This window comes from Dipodomys merriami, unplaced genomic scaffold (genome assembly GCF_024711535.1).
Source record: "Dipodomys merriami isolate MVZ:Mamm:240054 unplaced genomic scaffold, mDipMer1.0.p SCAF_39, whole genome shotgun sequence".
Taxonomy (NCBI): domain Eukaryota; kingdom Metazoa; phylum Chordata; class Mammalia; order Rodentia; family Heteromyidae; genus Dipodomys; species Dipodomys merriami.
This window is the reverse complement of record NW_027205492.1, coordinates 7,850,618-7,863,600: the sequence shown is the minus strand read 5'-3', so window position 1 is coordinate 7,863,600 and position 12,983 is coordinate 7,850,618. Positions and strand designations below refer to the sequence as shown.

The 12,983-nt window shown below is 55.9% G+C and overlaps 1 protein-coding gene across 2 annotated transcripts in view; it reads left to right on the top strand.

Annotated features, from left to right (window-relative positions):
- Window positions 1–12,983, top strand: part of LOC138805265 (ubiquitin-conjugating enzyme E2 variant 1) — a 38,982-nt gene that overhangs the window by 15,432 nt on the left and 10,567 nt on the right. The window contains exon 1 of one of the 2 annotated variants that reach the window (XM_069989983.1): window positions 5,016–5,119. The exons of the other annotated variant lie outside the window; for it this stretch is intronic. Within the exon in view, the coding sequence (XP_069846084.1) occupies window positions 5,098–5,119 (22 nt within the window). The 5' untranslated portion in view covers window positions 5,016–5,097. Of the gene's footprint in view, window positions 1–5,015; window positions 5,120–12,983 lie in introns of those variants that run through there. 2 annotated transcript variants of the gene reach the window in all.

Here is a 12,983-nt window from a genome sequence, read left to right as displayed (position 1 = left end):
TGCAGCCAGGCAGCAACATGACCAACCCAGGTGGACTTGAAGGTCACACATATACATCCCCCTTTTTCTTTTCCTTCTTCAGTTGTGGGGCTTCAACTGAGGGCCTGGGCTCTGTCCCTCAGTTCTTCAGCTCAAGGCGAGCGCTCTACCACTTGAGCCACAGCGCCACTTCTGGTTTTCTGGTGGTTTATTAGAGATGTGTCTCTCAGACTTTCCTGCCTGAACTGGCTTCTAACAGAGATCCTCAGATTGAGCCTCCTGAGTAGCTAGGATGACAGGCGTGAGCCACTGGCACCAGGTTGTAAGTTGCCTTTTACAGGTGACTATAAAAAGGGATGTATGACCTGGGGCACCAGCCATGAGCAAGATAGCTCAGGGACAGTGCCCAAGCCCTGAGTTCAAGCCCCATGACTGACTGCCCCCCTTAAAAAAAAAAGTTTACCGTTCAAATCTTTGAACGGTAGGTCCTTCCCCATGCTGTGCCTCAGTGGTCTCTGTTCTAAGATGGCACTGACATCAGGAGAGTCATAAAGGTTGAGTCAAGATTTGCAAATTACACACTCCTGGAATAGAGCAAATCGATGGGTTGATTGATTCAACTTTCAATTCTGGGCTCTATACCTAAAGAAAAACGTCAAGGTAGGTGACCCCAGAATTACCTCACCTACTAACTATACCCTCCGGGGCCTGTGCACATCTTTGTACTCTCCATATTTAGGCCTCAGGTTTTCTGTTTTGGTCTCTCTTTTTATGCCTTATGGTCTCATTGTGGTTACCACAACTTTTAACTATCTCAACTTCATTTGTGGACTTTCTTGTTGTTGTTGTTGTTGTTATGAGGCTTGAACTCAGGGCCTGGGCGCTGTCCCTGAGCTCTTTTGCTCAAGGCTAATGCTAGTGCTCTTATCATTTTGAGCCACAGCTGCACTTGAAGTTTTCTGGTGGTTTCGTGGAGATAAGACTTTCCTGACCAGGCTGGCTTTGAACTGTGATCCTCAGATCTCAGCCTCCTGAATAGCTTGGATTACAGGTATGAGCCACCAGCGCCCGACTACATAGGACATTTTTAAAAAGGTTTTTCTCCTCAGCTTTTAACAAAGAGGGAAGTAAACACGCTCGAGGCCTAGTCCAGCCTTCTGGCCCAGTCTCCCAGCCGCAGCTGGGCAGCCTGGCGGAAAGGAAAACCAGCCACATTCTGCTACAAACCTAGCCTCTCCAGAGCTCCCAGATCCTGAATTCAAGCCAGGATCGGCATGAACCAGTAAACACACACATGTAAAGAAAGCCGGGCACTGGTGGCTCACACCTGTAATCCCACCTACTCAGAAGGCTGAGGTCTGAAGACCCTGGTTCAAAGCCAGCCCTGCAGGAAAGGCTGAGACTCTTCAATAAAACACCAGAAAACTGGAAGTGAGGCTGTGGCTCGAAGTGGTAGAGCGCTCGCCTTGAGCAAAGGAGCCAGGGCCCTAAGTTCAAGCCCAAGGCCGACAGAAAGGACAAAAGGAGGAGGAGGGAGGAAGAAAGAGGAGGAGGGGAAAGGAGAGGAAGAAGAAGGAGGAAGTGGACTCCAGACGTCCAAGGCTAGCAAAGCCATCTAACTTCTCCAGCCTCAGTTTCCCTGTCGGACTTACGGGACTTGGTAACAGCTCCTTGGCAAGGGTCACAGAGGATTGAGTTATAATAACAACTAATACTCGCGCAGCACTTGCCCGCGCCAAGCCCTCGCCTGCTTCCCCGATTCTATTAACCTCGCAAATCCGATAAGGCACGGTCTCTGATCCGCAGCGCGCAGGCAGCCGGCCGGCGCGATCCTGCCCTGGGGTGGGGCTGTGACGCCATCGCGGGCGGGGCCTCGCGGGGCGGGAATACTACAACTCCCAGCGGACGCCGCAACACGGGCGGACTACAATGACCAGCATGCCCCGGGGGCGTGCGCGCGCAGAGCCGCCTTCCTCCGGGAGCTGGGCGTGGGAACCCGCTGGCTCCGTCTAGCTCGCCGGCCATTCCCAACGTGCGGGGCTCCGTGAGCCCCGAGCGCGGCGGGTGAAAGGCCTGCGCTTTACTCTCCGCGTTCTAGAACAGGCTGCGTCTGAGCTGCGTGAAAGCGGTGCGAGATGGACCTAGCACAAACCACGTGAAGTGGGGTCAGCCAGGCCGAGACGCCACCAGCCCGCGCTTCCCTCGCCTGCGGAGGCCCGGAGCTGAAATGCCGGGGACCTGACCAGGGATGCGTCCACGCACGGCAGGGAGGACGCGCTGAGCGGGGACAGAGGCCGCAGCGCCTGCGCACACCCCATCCTATAAAATAACACCAGGGCTGGGAAGATGGCTCAGTGGTAGAGCGCTTGCCTTGCATGCCTGAGGCCCTGGGTTCGATTCCCCAGCACCACATAAGCAAAGAGAAAAAAGCCAGAAGTGGCGCTGTGGCTCAAGTGGTAGAGCGCTAGCCTTGAGCTGAAGAGCTGAGGGGCAGCGCCCAGGCCCAGAGTTCAGGCCCCACTACTGGACCAAAAAAAAAAATCTCAGGGTCAGTGCCCAGGCCCTAAGTTCAAGCCCCAGGACTGGCAAAATATAAATGTTTAAATGATTTTCAGGAAATGGAAACAAGGTGTTTTTTTCATTGCTGGTTTGTTGTTTTGTGGGTCCTGGGGCTTGAACTCAGGGCCTGGACGCTGTCCCTGAGCTTATTTATGCTCAGGGCTAGTGCTCTACCGCTTTAGCCATAGTACCATTCACAGCTTTTCCTGAATATTTTATTGGAGATGAGTCATATGGACTTTCCTGTGCAGGCTGGCTTTAACTGTGATCCTCAGATCTCAACTTCCTGAATAGCTAGGATTATAGGTGTGAGCCATCAGTACCTGGCTGCTTTCTGTCATTGGTTCCTTTATCTGTTTTTGGGAAGGTATGGTCTAGCACATGTGTGTGACACACACTGAGTAAACGACATAATAGCCTAGTAAGTGGCATCTTTTGAGGGTTTGACTGTCTTATCTCCCTAGCCATCATGAGATCTTTCCCCTTTCCAGAAGAAATGAATGTCAGACATCACAAATATTCTACCAAAGAAAAGTGGTGAAAATTCAAACCTAGAACTCTCCAAGAAGCTCAACGGCTCTAGTTAGCTCTCACTGGTGCTTTACAGTGGCCCAAAATGCAGAGCAAATGTTTTCTGTGCCTCCTCAAAGCAAATTTGTATCATCTGGCACAGAATGACCATTTCATTACCTCAGACAAAGAGGAACACCTGGTCTTAGCCGAGGAAAGCTTGTGTTGATGCAGTTGAAGCAATCATGGAAGGCTTCCCTGAAGGGTGTTACTGGAGCTGAGAAGTGAAGAGTCCTAAGCCCTACATGAAAAGTCCTAAGTGGGAGGGACTGGGGGGGGAGTGGCGTTGCACATGTGACCCACAGTCCTTGCAAAAAGCCAGTGTCCACAGAGAGGTGCTGCATGTCACAAGCACAGTGTCAATGCTAGAGTGAGGCCCTTGAAGGTCATGGCCCTCTTAGGGGAGTGTGTACAGTGAAGATCAGAACAAAAAGCCAGCAAGGGTGTACAGCCTGTGGGCAAGGTGACCATCCATCCTGGTTTGCTATAGACCTGGTTTCCTGCAGTCCTGGAGCGATGACAGTGGCCCTTTCCATCTGACGTTTGTTCTCAGTGGATGATTATTGTAGTCAGTCTTGGGGGGCTAGGGCAGGGAAGAGGTTTGGTTGGTTGTGAGGCTTGATCTCTGGGCCTGGGCACTGTCCCTGAGCCTCTTTGTGCTCTTATCACTTGAGACATAGCACCACCACTTCTGGTTTTCTGGTGGTTAACTGGAGATGTCTCATGGACTTTCCTACCCTGGCTGGCTTTGAACAGCGATCCTCAGACCTCAGCCTCCTGAGTAGTCAAGGTGACAGGCGTGAGCCCCTGATTCCAGGCAGTGACCAGTTTGTACTGTTCACTTTGTCTAGAGATGGACGTGATAAAGATGGCTGTAGCCGGAGCGTGTGTCCATGTGGACTCTGGCTGGCACGTCCAGTAAGGCTTGTGGTGAATGAGGCTTGCTGGGGGGGAGGACATACTTGGTAAGTATTCAATGTTCTTCTCACTCGTGGGGCCTGAACTCAGCCTGGGCGCTGTCCCTCGGCTCTTCAGCTCAAGGCTAGCGGTCTACCACTTGAGCCACAGCGCCACTTCCGGGTTTCCTACTTATGTGGTGCTGAGGAATCGAACCCAGGGCCTGCATGCCCGAGGCAAGCGCTCTGCCACTGAGCCACCTTCCCAGTCCATGTTCTTTGTCCTTTTGTACCCATCATTTCTCTGCTGGGGTTAGTGTGACTGAGTCAGTTTCTTGCTCCTCATCCATACAAGGGCTTCTTGATAAAGGAGTTCTGCGTGTGCGCGTGCTGCACGCGTGGGTCCTGGGACCTCAACTGAGGGCCTCGGTCCAAAGCCAGCTGGCCCTCTACCACTTGGGCCACGTCCAGTTTTCCGGTGGTGAATGGTAGGTGCGGAGTCCCGGGGACTTCGCTGCCCGGGCTGGCTTCGAACCGCAGTCTTCAGGCCTGGGCCTCCCGAGCAGCCGGGGTGGCCGCGCGGGCCACCGAGGCCCGGTAGGTGCGCAGAGCCCGGCCCCGGCCGGGCCTCCGTGTGCTCGGCGGCGCGGCTCCCGCCAAGGCTGCCCGCCCGGGGCGCAGGCGGGTCCGTAGGGTCTGGAGGCACGAGCTGGCGGGGACGGCGGGCCCGAGGCCGTCCGGCGTGGGCTCGAACGCTGCGGCTCCCGGCTTCATTTTCGACGTTAGTCCCGCCGGGGCTGAGACGCGCGAGGGTCCAGCTGGAGAGGGCGACGCGCGGCGGAGCCCGGGGCTCTTCGCGGGGCCTCCCGAGCCCCTCACCCCGCCGCTCCCGCCGGGCTCCTCGACGTCGGCCCATCGCCCCGGCCGCGCGCCCTCGCGCACGTAAACGCTTCCGGTCTCAGGCCGCGGAGAGAAGGCCCTTCCGGTCCGGGGCTGGCGGCGGCGGCTGCGCGTGCGCACGCGCGTGCGCGCCGGGGCCCGGGGACGCCGGGGGGTGAAGAAGGGGCCGGCCTTCGAACGACAGCGACGCAAGATGGCAGCCACCACAGGCTCGGGTGAGCGGGGGCGGCGGGCCCGGCGGGCCGGCGGGGCGCGGGCCGGGGTGGGGCCGGGCCGCCGCCGAGGCCTCCGCCGCGAGGCCGGCGGCCCCGCGCCAGCCTCCGGCCGCTGGGCTCCGCGCGACGGCCGGCGGGGAGGGGCCGGCGGCGGCCGGAAGCGGGGGCCGGAGGGCCGGGGGCTGCGCGGCGGGGGCCCCGAGGCCGCGGGCGGCGAGCGCCCCGCCGGGGCGGGCCGGGCCGGGGGCGAGGGGCCCGGGACGCCGGCTCCGGAGGCTCCAGAGCCGCGGGGCGGGGGAGGGGAGGCGGGGTCCGGCGGCTCCTCCCCGCGGCGGGGTCGCGGCGGCTCCGCCCGGGGCGCGCGGGAGGAGGCCGGGCCGAGCCCCGGCGGGCGGTGGGCGGCGGGGGCCCCCGGGGCGGCGGGGCGGCCCCGCGGGGGGCGCGAGGCCGGAGTCGGGCCTCCTCCGGAGGGAAGAGCTGCCGGGGCGGCGCGGGGCCCGCGGCGTGGAGGTCGCCGCGCCCACCGGCGGCTCCGGGATGGACCGGGAGGCCGCGGCCGGGGGGCGGGGAGGCCCGGGGGTCGGGCGGGCGTCGCCCTGCTGCGGGCGGCGGCGGAGGGAGGGTCCCCCCCTCTGATGAGCGACCCGGGCACTGACACCCTGGGCCGGGGAACCCCGGGCGGCGGCGGCGGGGCCGGTGGTCCTTGAGCCCGTGTTCCCCGGATGTGGCCCCTCGGTGGCGGTGCGGGGTGAGTGGCCGGGCGCGGACCCGCCGCCCGGGGCCCGGCCCTCCCGCCGCGCGGTCTTCCTGGAGCCCGGCGGGGCCGGCTCACCCGGCTCGGCTTCGGTTCCAGCCGCCGCCGCGCCGAGTCGGCTCGCCGGGCAGAGCCTGCCCCAGCGCTCGCCGCAGGCAGAGCCGGCCCGTCCTGGAGGAGGGCGGTGCGGGCCAGTGCTGCGCACAGACGCTTGAGATGAGCATCTCCAGTCCGGTTGAACAGCTACTTCATCCCGCGCTCCTGAGGCCCTGCCGGTGGAAGAGTGCTCCCTAAGTACCGCTGGGGGCGGCGGCCGAGGAGGAGACGAGAGCCCTGGGTGTGATGCGGACGACAGGGCCTTAGAGTCGGCTTCCTGAAACTTGTGTCTTTACTAACCACATGGATACTCACTGAAAGCCTGGCACATGCCCTGGTGCACGACGAGCGAGGTGAACCCATCCTGCCCGTGGAGTGTTCATTCAGAGCGGGGAGAAGGCCGCTGAGGGTCTCACTGGGAACTGCACCTGTTAGAGTGTCTGCGAAGGTGGTCCTGGGGAGAGGGCCTTTGATAAGGCAAAGGATGGATTGGGCCCCCTGCCACAGGTGTCACAGGCAGGAAGTGGTGAAGGACTTGTCAGTGCAAGGGTCCTGTGGTAGGGTGGAGCTTGGCTTGTAGGAACAGAATAAAAGTCCTTAGAGCCCACGGGAGATTTTAAAGATGAGTTGGAGAGGTTTGGCTCTGGATTTTATTGTACAGGAGAAGTCACTAGCCTAATGTCTGGTGTGCAGTAAACAGCCTTTGGTATTTGTTGGATAAATGAATGAATGGTTAGGTGAATGAATGGACACATACATGGCAGAAAAACCTTGGTGGGTTAAAATGAAGGGAGTGTTTGGGCCTCTTTTCTTCTTGACTCTTGAGAAGCTTTTCCCATGTGCTCAGGACCTGTGATCAACTTGATTAATCTGTGCCCGGCTGTTGGGAACCAGCTGTGAGGCTGAACTTGTCCGTGGTCACTGCTGTGGTCCTGCCTGTGCCAGACCTGCACAGATGGCACAAAGTGGGGTTGTAAGAAGCCCTGTGGTCCCCAGGATACCCACACAGTGGCCAGTTGCTTCCTCCTGCCTTGTCCAGGACTGTGGGACCTTGCACAGTACCTTGGCTGCCAGGGTCTTCCTCTCACCCTGCAACCCACAGCAGGCAGGCAGTCAACCTGCTGAGGATCAGCCCTGGCTGGTGTGAATTTGCATAGCCCCCCCCCCCCCCAGCTCATGAAAATAACCTCTTGAATGCTGGAGATGAAGTGGTCATCCCTTCCCCATTCTTGAGCGCCCGGCCTGGGAAGAAGGTTGGAGCTGCAATTCCTGCTGTCTCCCTGCAGGAGCTCTCCTGGGCCTGGATTCAAGGGAAGAGACCCAGCCAAAGATTGGCGCTGGGGTATTGGCCTTGCTCTTTGTGATGATAATCTTCACACCTTCAGAGGAACTTCAAAAACACTCTCCTCCCCCCCCTCCTCCTCCCTTCCTGTCTCCTTTTCCCTTTCCTTCTCTGGTGAATTGTAACTCTTCTGTGTCTGGTCCTGGGAAGGACAAACTTGGCGAAGCCTCTGCTTTATTCTGAAGAGATCACAGAGCAGCCCTCTGGTCTCCCATCAGCCAGTGCAGCTATGCAGTGAGCACCCAGAGCGAGGGGGTGCCCCAGAAAGGAGCCAGGCCCCCCAGGAGACCACGTCGGTGGCTGCCTGAGAAGCCTTGACATACAGGAGCAGGGCTTCCTGCTCCAGGGTCTTAGCTAGGAGAGAGAGATCCAGTGGATTTTGGCATGTGCCAAAGTAAGTCCTGGTGAGAGAAGAGACTTAAGGAAAAGTTCTGTTACCCATCCCTCCACCACAGTATTCCTGGCCTTCTGGATAATGTGCTGCCTACTGGAAGGGGAGCTGCAGCTCCTTCCTTCCTTCCCTCCTTTTCCACTTTCCCTCCCTCCCTCCTTTTCCACTTTCCCTCCCTCCTTCCTCCTTCCTTCCTCCTTCCTTCCTTCCTTCCTTCCCTCCCTCCGTCCTCCCTGACTTCCGCCACATCCCATCACGTGGTCTGTTTTTACTGATGCTCTTGTAGCCCACATCTTCTGGGCTTGGGCCTTTGCATGTCTTGCACAAAGGAGGTTCTGGTCCTTGCTTGTGTACCAGCCCTCAGACTTCTTACTTGGACGTCATGGCTTACAGTGTGCTGGCTGCTGTGTTAACTATGTCCTCTCATTTCTCAGAACCCTTTGAGGCAGATACCTGTTGGAAAGATGAGGAAACAGGCCTTCTGAGGAGACGTGATCAGCCTGGGGCCACAGCCAGAGTTCAGGGATGGGCCTGCAGGGCCCCAGGACAAGTGTGCTTGGCCAGTCTTCCAGCCCCTGCCTTGGCTGTTGACACATTTGGTAGACAGTAAGACCCTCGGGTGGGGGTCTGATGCCTCCGCACCTCACCCTAGCACGAGTCCGAGCAGAGCACTCCCCATCACTGTTTGATTGCTGAGGGTCCTGTAGCCCTTTTCCATCCATTTTCTGGAGCAGACACAGTGTCAGAGCCCAGCCCGCCCCTCTGGAAGCCCTCCCTCTGCCCATGGCCCTGCTGCCTGGCACCTATGTGGTGGCACACACAGGTCTGTCCCATCTGCTCTTGCTGGCGGTGCCTTGTCCTCATGTCTGTTTCCTTTCTCCAGGGGTGGCTCCTAGAAAGGCCACCCTGGCGCCTCACCTCATGGCGCAGTTTCCCATGTGAAGTCATTGCTGGTTTTCCTGTGTTGTCTGCTTTGTACTAGCCTGCGTTTGATCCTCTCTGCCTTGCACCCAGCAAAGTCCTTGCAGGTCTCTCTTTGTTTAGCCACATGTATGAATTTGAGACTAGAGAAACATTTCAGCAAAGAAGACTCTAGGGGTGTCTCTGTCAGAGGCCTCACTGTGTCCCCTTTCCCATTAGTAGGTGTGATCCTTGGCTGTGGTCGTTGGGCCTACCAGCAGAGATGCTTGTGGTATCACAGCTTATCACTAGCTCTTGTCACATTGGGCTGCATGGGTACACAGGCTCGGCCGTGGTACCTGTTACCAAGATTGCTACTTTGTTGGTTTTTTTTTTTTTTTGGGGGGGGGGGTCCAGTCGTAGGGCCTGAACTCTGGGCCTGGGCGCTGTCCCTCAGCTCAAGGCTAGCACTCTACCACTTGAGCCACAGCGCCACTTCCGGCTTTTTTCTTCTTGCTTATATGGTGCTGAGGAATCGAACTCAGGGCCTCAGGCATGCAAGGCAAGCGCTCTACCACTGAGCCACCTTTCCAGCCCAATACTACTGCTTTGTGGCCATGAGTTCCCCATCAGATTTTTTTTTTTTTCTTCTTTTTTGGTCGGTTGTGGGGCCTGAACTCTGGGCCTGGGCGCTGTCCCTCAGCTCTTCAGCTCAAGGCTAGCACTCTACCACTTGAGCCACAATGCCACTTCTGGCTTTTTCTGCTTATGTGGTGCTAAGGAATCGAACCCAGGGCCTTATGCATGCAAGGCAAGCACTCTACCACTGAGCCACCTTCCCAGCCCCCCCTCAGATGTTTTAAAGGGCTTTTTTTTTCTGTCTTGGAAGCTAGTATCTTGCTACGTATTCCAGACAGGCCTCTAACCTGAGATCTGCCTCATCTTCTGGTTCTTGGGTGAATCCTGTGTGCAACACCACATCTGGCTTTCAAAATCATCCTGTACCACAAGTATTTGAGTGTGTTGTTATGTTTTTTATTGTTATGTTGAAGTGTCTTATTAAGATATGGAATAAAACTATCAGACCAGCCTTTTGAACCAGACTGTCAGAGTTTTCTTTGTAATATCTTATACCTGTTGACTTTTTTTCCCCCCCAGTTGGGTCATGGGCTTGAACTCAGGGATTGGTGGCTGTCCCTGTGCTCTTCAGCTCAAGGCAAGCGCTCTGCCACTTGAGCCACAGCGCCACTTCTGGTATTCTAGTGGTTTATTGGAGATGAGAGTCTCACGGACTTTCCTGCCTGGGCTGGCTTTGAACCTCGATCCTCAGATCTCAGGCTCCTGAGTAGCTAGGATTACAGGCGTGAGCCACCGGCCCCCGGCTACCTGTTGACTTTTTGTTTGTTTTGCCAGTCCCGTGGCTTGAACTCAGGGCCTGGGCACTGTCCCTGAGCTTTTGCACAAGGCTAGCACTCTACCATTTGAGCCACAGTGCCACTTCTGGCTTTTTCGGTTTATGTGGTGCTGAAGAATCAAACCTAGGGCTTCATGCATTCTAGGTGAACATCCTACAACTGAGCTGCCTTCTCAGTCCACCTGCTGACTTTTAACTTAATTATATTTAGCCAAGAGAAAAAAGCAGGCTGACTTGTGTGTGTGTATATGCTGGTCCTGAGGCTGGAACTTAGGGCCCTGAGCTTTTATACTTATAGCTAGTGCTCTACCACTTGAGCCACAGTTTCACACTTCTGGGTCTTTTTGGTGCTTAATTTGAGATAACACTCTCAGACTTTTCTTGCCTTGGCTGGCTTTGAATCACAGTCTTCAGATCTCTGTCTCCTGAGTTATCTAGGTTTGTGGGAGTGAGCCACTGGTTTCTGGCCCATAGTTAATTTAATAGCCACAGCCTATTTAGTTGCACCTGCTGTTGGATAGTCTCCCTGCACCCTGCCAGCTCTTACAGAGCCTGGAGCTCCCCTGGCTTTGCAGGGTTGACATGAGTCCCCTTTCCTGAGCCTGCACTTGATGTTCTTCTTCCAGCTGTTTCAGTGTCAGAAACACAGAGGGTCAGAAATCTTAACATTTGAGTTAAGAGGAGTGAGATGTGCTGGTACAGGCTCTGTGGTCAACTCTGATGCTGCTCTCTAGCATAATTGACTTCATTTTGCTGGGTTGAGTTGTCATGATTTTCAATTACCCCTCTCCATTTGGCTGTAACTGGTTTATCCTCAGATTGACAGATCTCCAACCTTCATCTATATCTGGATTTATGTCTCTGAAGCAGATACAAATCTGAAGTTCCAGAATTAAGCCTTATCCAGATAGAAATGTCCTTTGCTTTGTAAGAAAATATTGATACACTGCCGGCCACCGGTGGCTCACTCCTGTAATCCTAGCTACTCAGGAGGCTGAGATCTGAGGATCCATGTTCAAAGCCAGCCCCAGCAGGAAAGTCTGTTAGAGAGAGAGAGAGAGAGTGTGTGTGTGTGTGTGTTTTGTGGGGCCTGAACTCTGGGCCTGGGCGCTGTCCCTCAGCTCTTCAGCTCAAGGTAAGCACTCTACCACTTGAGCCAGTGTCACTTCTCATTTTTTCTGCTGAGGAATCGAACCCAGGGCCTCATGCATGCAAGGCAAGCACTCTACCACTGAGCCACCTTCCCAGCCCTGTTGGACTTTTTTTTTTTTTTTTTTTGGCTCCGGTCGTGGGGCCTGAACTCTGGGCCTGGGCGCTGTCCCTCAGCTCTTCAGCTCAAGGCTAGAGCTCTACCACTTGAGCCACAGCACCACTTCCGGCTTATTTTTCTTTTTGCTTATGTGGTGCTGAGAAATCGAACCCAGGGCCTCATGCATGCAAGGCAAGCACTCTACCACTGAGCCACCTTCCCAGCCCTCTGTTAGACTCTTATCTCCAATAAACCACCAGAAAACTCCAATGAATCATCAGAAAACTGAAATTGGCACTGTGGCTCAACTGGTAGAGTGCTCACCTTGACCTGGAGAGCTGAAGGACAGCGCCCAGGCCCAGAGTTCAGGCCCCACGACCGACAAAAATAAAAAGAAAGTGTTGATACACCAACCTCATATGCAGCTTCTCAGGTGGTTTAGAGTGAGTTTGTTTTTGTTTTTGCCAATCCTGAGGCTTGCACTCAAAGCCTGAGTGGTGTCCTTGAGCCTCTTGTTGCTGAAGGCTGGTGCTCTACCACTTGAGCCACAGCACCTCTTTCCAGCCTTTTCTGAGTAGTTTATTGGAGACTCATGAGCTTTTCTGCCTGGGCTGGCGTGAACCACAATCCTCAGATCTCAGCCTCCTGAGTAGCTAGGATCACAGACATGAGCCACAAACGCCTGGCTTAGAATGGATCTTACAAAACAAATTTCATTTTCTAGTGGTGTAGTTTGGGTGGTGAGCCAGTTTTTCTTCATTAAAATAACTATAACCTTCCAAGTTTTATTTCTGTCAAAAGACCTTAGAGGACTGGGAAGGTGGCACAGTGTAGTAGAGTGCTTGCCTCCCATATATGAGGCCATAGGTTCGATTCCTCAGCACCACATAAACAGAAAAAGCCCTAAGTGGTACTGTGGCTCAAGTGGTAGACAACTAGCCTTGAGCTGAAGAGCTGAGGGACAGCGCCCAGGCCCAGAGTTCAAGCCCCACAACCAAAAAAAAACACCTTAGCAATCTCAATTACATGGCACCAGTGTTTGATCCCAGGAGGTAGTTCAACGCTCACCTGAAGCCCGTGTCAGTGGCCTACACCTGTAATCCTAGCTACTCAAGAGGCTGGGATCTGAGGAGGGTAGTTCAAAGCCAGCCTGGGTAAGAAGACTGCTCATGTGGCAGTAGATGAAGCAGGTGGACCCTGGTTCTGGTCAGCTGATCAGGTGGGAGAAGATACCGGGTGAGAGAGGGGATCCCGCTCATTGGTGGCTGTGGAGGAGTCCCCAGTTTGGATCTCAGAGCTGCAGGGCTTACACGGGCTAGCACGGCTAGCGGTGGCAGTGAGCAGGAGCTCCCGAAATGACTGGCCAAGCAAGGTTGGGGGCCGGGGGGGGGAATTGTGCCTTGCTGCGGTGAGGGTGAGAGCTGTGCCATCCGAGGCCTGAAGGGAGCCTGTGAGAGGGCGGCTCTGCTCACGTTGAAGTGGGTGTGAAGCAGGCCCAGCTGCTTCCTCTGGAGGAGGGCTGGGGCAAACCCGTCATTAGTGCCATCTGATTGGAAATGCACATTGGTAACTTTAGCTTACTTGAGCTGTGGGTTGGGTCAAGACTCCCCAGAGGCAGAGGTTGGGATCCTGAACCTGGTGGCTAGGGTCTGGAATTCTAGCACAGGAAGCCAGTAAGCTGGGCCAGGAGAACAGACCCCACAGTATAGCTGGGATGG